The sequence below is a fragment of the Calidris pugnax genome, unplaced genomic scaffold (assembly GCF_001431845.1).
Source record: "Calidris pugnax isolate Ruff unplaced genomic scaffold, ASM143184v1 scaffold246, whole genome shotgun sequence".
Taxonomy (NCBI): domain Eukaryota; kingdom Metazoa; phylum Chordata; class Aves; order Charadriiformes; family Scolopacidae; genus Calidris; species Calidris pugnax.
The window spans coordinates 2599400-2611427 of NW_015090989.1; the positions used below are offsets into that span (position 1 = coordinate 2599400).

Sequence of the window (12028 nt, forward strand, 5' to 3'; positions counted from 1 at the left end):
ATGGCTACATCTAACTTTTCTTTGGTAACAAAAATTTGCCTTGGATCACCTTTGGTCTAGCTGTAGTTGTAATCTTTACAACATTTAGTTCTCTCACTGCCCACTGAAAATAAAACAAATCTTCCATAATAACTGGTGCCGTGCAGGACATCGCCTTGGCTGAACTCTGTGATGGATAGTTCAAGCTCTCCCGCAATTATAAAGGCTGTGACTTATATAAATCATCTTGCCATTTTGTCAAGCCTGTCTGTACACATCCCCCATGTGTCAGAACACCCACTCGGGGTTTAAGTAGAGCTCTAGATCGGCAAAGTCGCTTTCCAAGTTAGCACCCAGGATTCAGAATCACAGAATCTTCTAGGTTGGAAGGGACCTTAAAGATCATCTTGTCCAACCGTCAACCTAACTTTAACAAAAATAGACACCCACACAACAAACAAGGAGCATCATCACTAAACCATACCTCTTCAGGCTGAACTGGAACTCGGGAAGCGTGCAAGAAGAGCAGCTCCCTCACTGTTCTCAGAAGTTCTGTGGTGACACATTGAAATACTCTTTGTATCACCAACAAAATAGCCTTCTACCAGCAAAGGGGCACAATACCATTGCCGAGATGAAATCTGAAGGCAAGTGTCCAATCCAACAGACTAAGGGAAGAGCTTTCAAAAAAGATCTGACCTTATTCCTCTCTTTTTGGTAGCAATTTGTAGCTTCCAAGTGCAACGTGCTTTCAGGCACAATACACATATTTAACAGCACAAACCCCTGCACTTCCTACTGTTAAACCCTTCAGAGGGTGTTGTTGATGTTCATTCGATATACTTAGCACATATTCAGAAAAGGGAACCCAAGCTGCAGAAATTTAAATTCTTAAAGGTCTGGACTTTGTGTGTTGTACTCTTCACCTCAAAAGATGGGTGGACAACTACCTTTCCTTAATATCATGGAAATGTAGCCTAAAGTACAACAACTACCTCCCAGTTGCTCCTGGATGCAGGGCAGTGACATATGGATGGATCTGATGAGTCAGAGGGAAGTTGGAATTTGGCCGGGACTTCATGGCTAATGCTCCTACTAAACCCACAGGAAAAAGGGAAACACATAAAACTGAACCTTTAATAGATGGTCATGGCTACACTTCAAAGTACTCAGGATATAGGTATTACCTTCCTGTGAGCATTTAATACCATAGTGTGATACTGATAGGTGCGGTATCAAATAAAGACTTCTCCTTCCCAGCCAAAGCTTCAAAATCTTTGTTTAGCTTTGAAAACAGGGTGCACCAAGAAAGCTGTGTTTTTTCTGCAGCGGGCAGCTTCTCAGGAGGAGTTTCCTACAGGAGGAGTGACTAAGCCTGCCCCTTCTCACCTCCAAGATTTGAAAAGGGCATATCGAGGGGAAGGAGGGAGTGATTGAAAGGCACAAAGAGAAAGATGACAGGTCCTAAAATCCTGTGTGACAATGTGTGACATGCGGGAGGTACATGACAAAACTTTCAAAGTCTGTGAGAAAGATGGAAAAAGAAAAACCAAACCACAAAGAGTTTAGCCTTCATCCTTACAGAGTAACAGGAGACATTTAAAAACAATTTCTCAATCTTCTTTAGCATATGTTCACTTCTAACTCTGCATTCCTATGATTATTATGTACATTTTTCTACACGATTTGGATCAGCTCCACACATAAACAAAGAAGAATCAATACAGCCTGGTGTATTTCTCATACATGGGATATTTATATTCAGTGTACAATGTCTCTAAGACATACTTACTCTTTCCCAGTGGAAATTACATTTCGCACTTACATTTTGCTGTGCTGGTCCTGAAGCAACAGGAACACCATCTGAGGACTAAATTCAGAGACTAATTGTCAAGCTTTTGACTAGATCAAGAGTCCGTTCCTCTAGACTAGTCTGGTTTTGAAGCAGTTGTATTGTGCTACGACATGCTTATTGTTGTATTTCACCAATACATGTGAAAACCCTTTATAAAGATGTATAAGTAGCATTACACAAGTGTCACCAAACACACAGGAACTGAGGCATGGGAAATGAGCAGACCAGCCTCATAGCACACAGCAGCTTCGGTGTAGATTGCAGTTCAGCTTTTTGGCTCAGCCACACAATCATCCCATCTCTGCTTTTTTCCCCCCACCTAGGGTTCTGTTTTCTAAAAGTCCTGCATGTCAAATACATTCTCCACCTTTTACCACAGAATTATGAAAATGTAGTTTGGTGGAGAGGGGGTTTTGTTTGTCTGGGGCTTTTTTAGAACAATTTCCTGTCCTGCACCCTAATCTCTATCCCATACTTACCAAAAGACATTGAAAAAAAACCAAACCATCAACTGACTTTACAGATTCACAGATTGACAGGACTTGGATCACTTTGTTGAGGGGCTGTATCACTGTGGCTCACATTGTTTGTGCTTGCTGAGAACCAAACTAAAACTTGGAGAGCAGGCGAGGAGGGTGAACTAACAGGAACAAAAGTCCATTACTTCAGCTACTGCTGAAGTAATGAGTGATGACAGCACCCATCTCTGCAGCCCCCTTAGCTGCCCACCCCACTGCCACTGCTGCAGTCTCAAGCATCGCCTCCAACCACACTCTGGGGGAAGCCACACACCTTGGATTCACAGGTGTCTCATTCACCTCCTGTGGAGAAATCCTCCTCCTCCTGAGCTCACAACAGCTTTTCCATAATCTCTCCTTCAGTGGTCTCATCCCCCACATTTCAAACTTTTCTGCCCCACTTGTTCTTCTCCTGCCCTGAGACCCTAAATGTCAGTTTTGTTTTTTTTTAATTAAAAAAATAACCAAGCTTTTCCTGCTTGCTGTAGGTTCTCCTTACCTAAAGGGACCTCGGGGTTTTTTTCACAGAAGGGTTTGAACCTGTAGTTCCTAGGAGCACACTGACTGAAGGGGCACAACAGGATGGGTGAAGACTCAGGTACTGGGTAGTCCTTCTGCAAATCAGTTCAAGATATTTATGCCTCAGGTTTTCCACATATATAAGGTGCAAAAGCACATGGCTGATTTCCTTTGTAAAGGGGGTGACAACAAACACACTTTGCCACATGAGCAAGAGGCTAATAAAATAAAAAAAGCAAAGCAGCTGTTTCAGGTACTGCAAATTGCCTGAGTTTTTCTGTGAATTTTAGCAGCTTTACAAACAAGCTTGCCCCGAGTAAACTGCTGAATATATATATATTTTAAAAAGTAGCTAACAAATGCAGTTTAATGCACAAACAGAATACTGAAAAAGCCCTCCCTGCAGTATCATTGCAGCTATGGTGGTCTACGGAGAGAAACAAAGCAAAGGCTCCTAGGGAGGGGTAACACATCTTTTACTGGACCAAATGATACTGTCAGAAAGAAAAACAAAACCAGACATGCTTTTGGATGCAGATAACTTGAAGAGCTTAGGAGGAACATCTGTTTGATCTAAAACATTATTATGCTTACTCTAGAACTGAATGTGATTAGAAGAAAGTGGGCGAGGCAGGGTTTATAAGGGGGCAAATATCTGGGTTTGGACCAACTGATACCACTGAAAAAAGCCCCAGCTAACTTGAAAAGCTGATGTGCCTGAAAGCACATCAAACGATACTACAAAGTTTTAGATCAAAGTTTGTTTATTTTTAAGTGAAGGCACATATTCGTTTTCAAAGGCTAAGCAGCTACATAGAATATTTATAGAATATTAGGGCTAGATGGGGCCCCCAAAGGTCACACAAGATGTTCTCTGCCTCAAGACAAGATCAGCCACGTTCCTGAAGGCTTTGCGAATAAGAGAAGCTACAGACCTACCAGGCATTTCTGCTGGACCTTCACCATCTGTCCTGGGCTCTGTTCACCTAACTGGAATTTGAGTTTTTACTTTTTACTTACCAGTACCTATTTAGTGGCTTTGGTTTTGTGGTTTTTTTTCTGTTTAACAGAAGGTTTGCACCATTCCTCAGCGATACAATAGCCTGCATTACCATGTAGTAGTAAAACATGTCAGAGACTCAACAGTGTGTTTGAAACCACAGGAAAACGGGCAGCAAACAGAAATGGTTGAGGCCACAATACTGCCTCTACAGCTAAGGCGACCCTTTGATCATCATGGGATTTGAGAAAAGGTATTGGGAACAAGGATCATCAGATCATCAGTGGCACTAGAGCTGTGATGAACACAGGAACTGGTGTTATTTGGGAAGCCTTTCCTCATCAAATATGATCCCAGCCAGCCATACCAAGTGGCTGGAAAGAAAGCATTTTCTAGAGCATCATTTCCCCCAGTCCCTCAGTCCTGTTCAAACACCAGCCTCAGCCGGGCATTTCCTCCACAAGCAGCACGCAAAGGGACAGGTTGCAGTGTTCCTTGCTGGTACACCAGCCAACAGAGCTGAGGGTTCACCAGGGAGGAAGGGAAAAACTCTTTAAAAATGCTGTGGGCACAGAAAGTGTCAGTGATGTTTCTCTGGAAAGCTGAGCAAGTTGAAAAACATTCAGATGAAGACAAAAGGGTTTGGTAGGAGGTCGATTTCCCCCACAATAAACTGCAATGTTTTGTTTGCAGATGCCAAAGAGGATGAATTTGTGTGCATGCCTGCACTGTTTAGTGAGCATGTATACAAAGAAAAAACAATGCTGCTTATGTATGCTATCATCAGTTGAGAAAATTAATTTAGTTATTTGTCACTGGGAAGTTTTATTTGCTGAGCAATGGGCCATACCCAAAATGCTGGACTGCATACATAAGGAGAAGCTCTGAACGTAGCTTCTCAGCCCATTCTTCCTTGCTTTGTCTTTCTCCATCCCCTTCCCCCCAATACTAACTTAAATAAATATGCTAATGAAGAGTGAGCCTTTTCTACTCCAACGCTTTATACTCTTAGATCCACATTGTCTGATCTTCAAAAATTTTATTTTTTTTAAATTAAAAATATAAGCAAGCTTTTCTTGCTTGCTGTAGGATCTCCTTAACTAAGGAGACCTTGGGTTTTTTTTTTCACAGAAGGGTTTAAACCTGTAGTTTCTAGGAGCACACTGACTGAAGGGGCACAGCGGGGGGGGTGAAGACCCAGGTAGGCTGAGCTTTTGCCCCAGCCAGCTGTGGTCTCATCCCCCACATTTCAAACTTTTCTGCCCCACTTGTTCTTCTCCTGCCCTGAGACCCTAAATGTCAGTTTTGTTTTTTTTTAATTAAAAAAATAACCAAGCTTTTCCTGCTTGCTGTAGGTTCTCCTTACCTAAAGGGACCTCGGGGTTTTTTTCACAGAAGGGTTTGAACCTGTAGTTCCTAGGAGCACACTGACTGAAGGGGCACAACAGGATGGGTGAAGACTCAGGTAGGCTGAGCTTTTGCCCCAGCCAGCTAGGTAATCCTTCTGCAAATCAGTTCAAGATATTTATATCTCAGGTTTTCCACATATATAAGGTGCAAAAGCACACGTCTGACTTCCTTTGTAAAGGGGGTGACAACAAACACACTTTGCCACATGAGCAAGAGGCTAATAAAATAAAAAAGGCAAAGCAGCTGTTTCAGGTACTGCAAATTGCCTGAGTTTTTCTGTGAATTTTTGCAGCTTTACAAACAAGTTTGCCCTGAGTAAACTGCTGCATATATATATATATATATATATTTTAAAAGCAGCTTTACAAACAAGCTTGCCCCGAGTAAACTGCTGAATATATATATATTTTAAAAAGTAGCTAACAAATGCAGTTTAATGCACAAACAGAATACTGAAAAAGCCCTCCCTGCAGTATCATTGCAGCTATGGTGGTCTAGAACGGAATACTGAAAAAGAAAAAGCCCTTCCTGCAGTATCATTGCAGCTATGGTGGTCTACGGAGAGAAACAAAGCAAAGGCTCTTAGGGAGGGGTAACACATCTTTTACTGGACCAAATGATACTGTCAGAAAGAAAAACAAAACCAGACATGCTTTTGGATGCAGATAACTTGAAGAGCTTAGGAGGAACATCTGTTTGATCTAAAACATTATTATGCTTACTCTAGAACTGAATGTGATTAGAAGAAAGTGGGCGAGGCAGGGTTTATAAGGGGGCAAATATCTGGGTTTGGACCAACTGATACCACTGAAAAAAGCCCCAGCTAACTTGAAAAGCTGATGTGCCTGAAAGCACATCAAACGATACTACAAAGTTTTAGATCAAAGTTTGTTTATTTTTAAGTGAAGGCACATATTCGTTTTCAAAGGCTAAGCAGCTACATAGAATATTTATAGAATATTAGGGCTAGATGGGGCCCCCAAAGGTCACACAAGATGTTCTCTGCCTCAAGACAAGATCAGCCACGTTCCTGAAGGCTTTGCGAATAAGAGAAGCTACAGACCTACCAGGCATTTCTGCTGGACCTTCACCATCTGTCCTGGGCTCTGTTCACCTAACTGGAATTTGAGTTTTTACTTTTTACTTACCAGTACCTATTTAGTGGCTTTGGTTTTGTGGTTTTTTTTCTGTTTAACAGAAGGTTTGCACCATTCCTCAGCGATACAATAGCCTGCATTACCATGTAGTAGTAAAACATGTCAGAGACTCAACAGTGTGTTTGAAACCACAGGAAAACGGGCAGCAAACAGAAATGGTTGAGGCCACAATACTGCCTCTACAGCTAAGGCGACCCTTTGATCATCGTGGGATTTGAGAAAAGGTATTGGGAACAAGGATCATCAGATCATCAGTGGCACTAGAGCTGTGATGAACACAGGAACTGGTGTTATTTGGGAAGCCTTTCCTCATCAAATATGATCCCAGCCAGCCATACCAAGTGGCTGGAAAGAAAGCATTTTCTAGAGCATCATTTCCCCCAGTCCCTCAGTCCTGTTCAAACACCAGCCTCAGCCGGGCATTTCCTCCACAAGCAGCACGCAAAGGGACAGGTTGCAGTGTTCCTTGCTGGTACACCAGCCAACAGAGCTGAGGGTTCACCAGGGAGGAAGGGAAAAACTCTTTAAAAATGCTGTGGGCACAGAAAGTGTCAGTGATGTTTCTCTGGAAAGCTGAGCAAGTTGAAAAACATTCAGATGAAGACAAAAGGGTTTGGTAGGAGGTCGATTTCCCCCACAATAAACTGCAATGTTTTGTTTGCAGATGCCAAAGAGGATGAATTTGTGTGCATGCCTGCACTGTTTAGTGAGCATGTATACAAAGAAAAAACAATGCTGCTTATGTATGCTATCATCAGTTGAGAAAATTAATTTAGTTATTTGTCACTGGGAAGTTTTATTTGCTGAGCAATGGGCCATACCCAAAATGCTGGACTGCATACATAAGGAGAAGCTCTGAACGTAGCTTCTCAGCCCATTCTTCCTTGCTTTGTCTTTCTCCATCCCCTTCCCCCCAATACTAACTTAAATAAATATGCTAATGAAGAGTGAGCCTTTTCTACTCCAACGCTTTATACTCTTAGATCCACATTGTCTGATCTTCAATGTTTGGCAGTAGTGCTTCCAAACTCAGAACAGTTTTTAATATCTGCGTGAATGAGTCATTATGTTTCACTTACCCTGGTGACACTTTGGCTGACATGAATATAATCCATTTTGGATCCCCATATAAAAGGAATTTATACAGAATCCGCATTTTAACTACTTGCCTGCCCTGGCATGAATTGGCACTGACTTATCTTCATGATCTCTGGAATTCTTTTTCTATGTGTCTGCTGAGTGTTACATGTTAAAAGGCAACAAAAAAGTAAGTTTACCTAAAGAAAGCTTTTGAGAAATATTTCTGCATGTGTTTGAAAGCAAAATTTTATACTGAAGTATTTTACTGGGAGGAACGTAAGACATTTATGAAAAGAACAACATAGCTATAGCATCTGTGCTTTCCTCTGGTGTTCATTAATGTCTGAATCACTTTATGACTTACCTCTTACAAGGCCCATTGATTCTTTGCAGGGAATCAATAACGTACAAGACACCAATGCTCAGTATTTTCAAGTAATCAAAATGAATTATTACAATGCTACTGTGTCCACGGATTAGTTTGCTGCAGTTACCGTTTAAAGTGACAAATTAAATGCTACATTTCTTTACTGTCTAGGCTTCTGAGGGATTTTGGCAGAGGACAGGGGTATTAAGACAGAAGCAGACTTTTTAAGAAAATGGAAAGAGTAAATGGAATATTTACTGGTAGTGGCAAAAAGCTTCCGAATCCTGCCAAATGGCAAAATCTTCTAGAATAGGGAAGAAAACCTGAATTTTCTTTATAAACATGCAAGCCCATTCGCTCATTCATCCAGCTGCATATTTTGGTTCTGGAATGTACACGTTCATTTGTTAAACACATTTCACTTGGCATTTCAGCTAGCAGGTTAACCTGAAATGTGATCAACTTTATGGGAGAAATAAAGTCATGAAAATCAAGTTCTCTTGATAATTCTTCTATTCATTACCATCAGTAGGCCCAGGTTTTGAGTTAGCTTATCATTGATGGTTTTGTTAGGATGTATGAAAAAGAAAGAGAAGCTCTTCCTAGATTTTCATGATTTAACAACCTGATCTTCCAAGAGCAAAGGCAGTGCAAAAGTTACTTACTCAGGTGCATAAAAGAGTGGTGATCAGTATTTTCTCTAATTTCCATTGTTAAAAAAAAATAGAAATTAAATCTTGATCTAAAAATCCATGGAGCTGGATCTCCAAGATTTTTTAATCCATGAAAAGAAAAAGAAGGAAGCTTTCTCTCAGCAATCAGCTGATCCTCTTTAGCACATAAGCAAAGCATTCACCTTTATATCTATTGCGTGCATACACATCTTCATCATCTTCAAGGGGTGAATATCCCGATCCTACAATACAAAAATAGAGAAAAAAAACTGCAGCAAGAAAGGAAATATAAATTAAGAATAAAAGAAAGCTTTGCAAAAAGACATGCAAGATTAGGATGCAATAATCTATGCAATGCCATCAGCATGGGCTTCTCTGAAGCTCAGAGACGTAGCAGACCCAGTTTATAGTGAAGGTGGAAGGGGCAAATTGATTTGATACTCAAGTAAAATAGTAAATCTTTCTCTCTGCTCCTAGAGCAGTGCTGTGCAATGCCATGTTGCACACGTCAAGCCACAGCTCCTCTAATAAGTTGATCTATGAGGCAGAGAGAACAGAGGAGGTACGGGGTGAAGGGGCACATCAAAGGTTTCACTATAAAGTGGTTCACTAATGTAAGTAGCTGTTAATAGCCATCAGGCCAAACAGCAGAAGTAAAATGTGCATAACTCAAGAACAACCCTCTTTTACAACCTGTACGATCTTCATACCAAGAACAAAACATTGAGGTACATTACCTGCAAACACAAGTTACACTCAAATCAGAACCACAGTTTGGTATCAACCAGTCTTCTGGGGTTGTTCAAAATAAAGAGATAGTATAGTCCTGTACTTTTAAATATCTGTGCAACACATAAAAGCTTAAAATAAAGGTAGAAACTGCTTTATAAAAACAGAAACCATTTTGAGCATTACCATTCAAATAATTCATCAATAAAACATGGCAGTCAGCAAAAAAGCCTTTAAAACATCCTTAAGCGACAGTTACTTAAAACCAGCAGCTTCAGAGCATGAATTCTAGTCTGAATTCTACATAAGTCTTCTCCAAGCAAGTGATCTCATACAAATTTCCCCTCTGAGAAATCTTTCCAAAAACCTTGCATGCAACAGGCAAGTACTAAGGAGGCTCAGCACTACGCTACAGGAGCTTCTCACACACGGTATCTCCAATTACAGCTATGGGGTCATTTCATCACCATGTGTCCAGGTCTGACACCATGGGCTGTACAAGCTGTTCTTTAAAGTTATGCTAAATAAAATAATTCAGGCATCTCAATAAGCTACAAACTTCATGTGCAAAGCACAAAATTTTCTGCAGAAATCAAACCCAAAAGGCAGTAATGGCTAGGATAATTTAGCATAAGGATAAGAGAGCTACCAAAACAATGTCTGTCTCCCTAAAATTACTGTCAGCATCTGTCAACAGATTCCACTTATTATAAAAAAACCAAAATAAACTTCCTGGAAACCAGTGAAACTTTACTTCTTACTCTACCTGCCTCAAGAAAACCCATGAAAGGAACTCAGCCCATGTCTCTGGCAGCTGCTCCAGAGGAATAGCTTTAGTGCATAGGGTCTCTCCACAAAACGGCAGTGCCCTCCACAGCATCAGCCGCCATGCAGCTCGCAAGGGTTTGGACCACCTGAAGATGAAGGGCTTTGCATCTCCCATGACTGTTCTTGCCTCATTACTTGCTCGTTGGGCACCAGCACCCAGGACCTGCAACCAGCCCACAGCACCCATTCCAGAAACCGCAGGGAAGAAGGGGACACATGCGCTCCACATCAGACCAAAAACTTGCACCAATACTAACAGCTCTGCGAACCATATGCCTGCATGTGAAAAATCAAGAGTTTGTGTTTGCATCTACCATAAAAGCAGCAAAACCCACAATTCACCTTGGGGCCTCCCAAATTCAAAGCCTCTTGTTTTCATTGGGAATCCTCCCACTAGAGTTCAGAAGGCTTTGAGCTGGGACCTGATGAAGCCAACTTCCAAACAGCTTCTCCCCTGAAACTGAGGGCTTTGTACAGCACAGGCTTCCATTCACTTGGGAGACATTTCTCTGCGTTTTCAACTTTGTGTTGTTGTAGTTGAAATTCTGATGACTAAACACTGATCTCTGAGAAACTTCTCGACATAAAATCGTTAAAGTTTGTTGCACTTCAAGTCTGCAACATAAATAGCAAGCTGTGATCCCCGAGGGCTTCATGGAAGCCTTGATATGTAAATGAACACCTCTCTAAACATCAATTATTCTGTCAGAAATTTACTATTTACTCAGATTGAGGAAAAAAAAAAAAAGTTATCTCAGTGTTACCATTCTTAATTGTCCAAATTATAGTGTGCGGTGACATTAGCATTCAAAAAATCAGTAAATCTTAGAGCTATGCAAGGTCTTACGTATTTACCTTTCTTTAGATAAGAAATAACTAAATGCTTTTCAAAGTTGCCTAACAAAAACTGGCCTTAGACAGTTAGTCACTACTCCTGCCCTGAAATGAGACTTGGTTCTTGGCATTTGACATCTCCCATCTCTTGAAATGAGAAGCGATTTGTGTTTCTTTTCCTATCAAAAATTTGGGTTTCTTTCCTTTCTTTCCTTCTTTCTTTTGGTTTTCCTTTTCCTAACAATGGTTTTTTGTTACTACTGTTAACAACCACAGGAGGCCTGGCCTGGGGAACCATGGGAGAGGTGGTCCTCACGCCACCCTGGGAGAGTCTCACTCCTGCTTTCCCACAGCCTTGTCTTGCCAGGAGCCCACCGGCCAACACCGGCCCTCAGTGGGGCCTGTGTAAGCTGAGGGCATTAAGGGTAGTTTGGCCATAGCCCATCAGCTCCAGGCCGTGCCATGAAGAACTGACCCAATCCAGAGGGATGCCCCTGAATAGCTGGGCTGGCTCTGGAAGGACATACATGGATGGACACACCACCACACCACTGCCCCAGGCACTGCAGCAGCTGCCTCACACAGAGGTGCTGGGTTTCCTCCTGTCTCCACACACCCTTCTTCACACATTCCTGGACCTAGTACTCTCACAGAATCATAGAATGGTAGGGCTTGGAAGCGACCTTCAGAGATCATCTAGTCCAAGCCCCAGCCAAAGCAGGGTCACCTAGAGCCGGCTGGACAGGAATGCATCCAGGTGGGTTTTGAGTACCTCCAGGGAAGAAGACCCCACACCGTCTCTGGGCAGCCTGTTCCAGTGCTCTGTCACCCTCAAAGTATGAAGTTTTGCCCTCATCTTGAGATGTAATTTCCTGTGTCCCAGCTTGTGCCTGTTGCCCCTTGTCCTGTCACTGGGCACCACTGAAAAGAGTCTGGCTCCATCCATCCTCTAGACACCTGCCCTTTACATATTTGTAAGCATGGATGAGATCTCCTGTACCTCTCCCCATATTCACCCACCCATGCTGTGCTGACAGAGGTGCATACAGCCATGTTACGCAGGAGCTGGACTTCAAAG

General features: G+C 41.9%; 1 protein-coding gene across 1 annotated transcript in view; it reads right to left on the reverse strand.

The window, feature by feature from the left end:
- SRPX (sushi-repeat containing protein, X-linked) overlaps positions 1 to 12028 on the reverse strand; it is a 52364-nt gene that overhangs the window by 14970 nt on the left and 25366 nt on the right. Inside the window, exon 2 of the mRNA XM_014954073.1 lies at positions 8742 to 8801. Coding sequence (XP_014809559.1) covers positions 8742 to 8801 — 60 coding nt within the window. The remainder of the gene's footprint in view (positions 1 to 8741; positions 8802 to 12028) is intronic.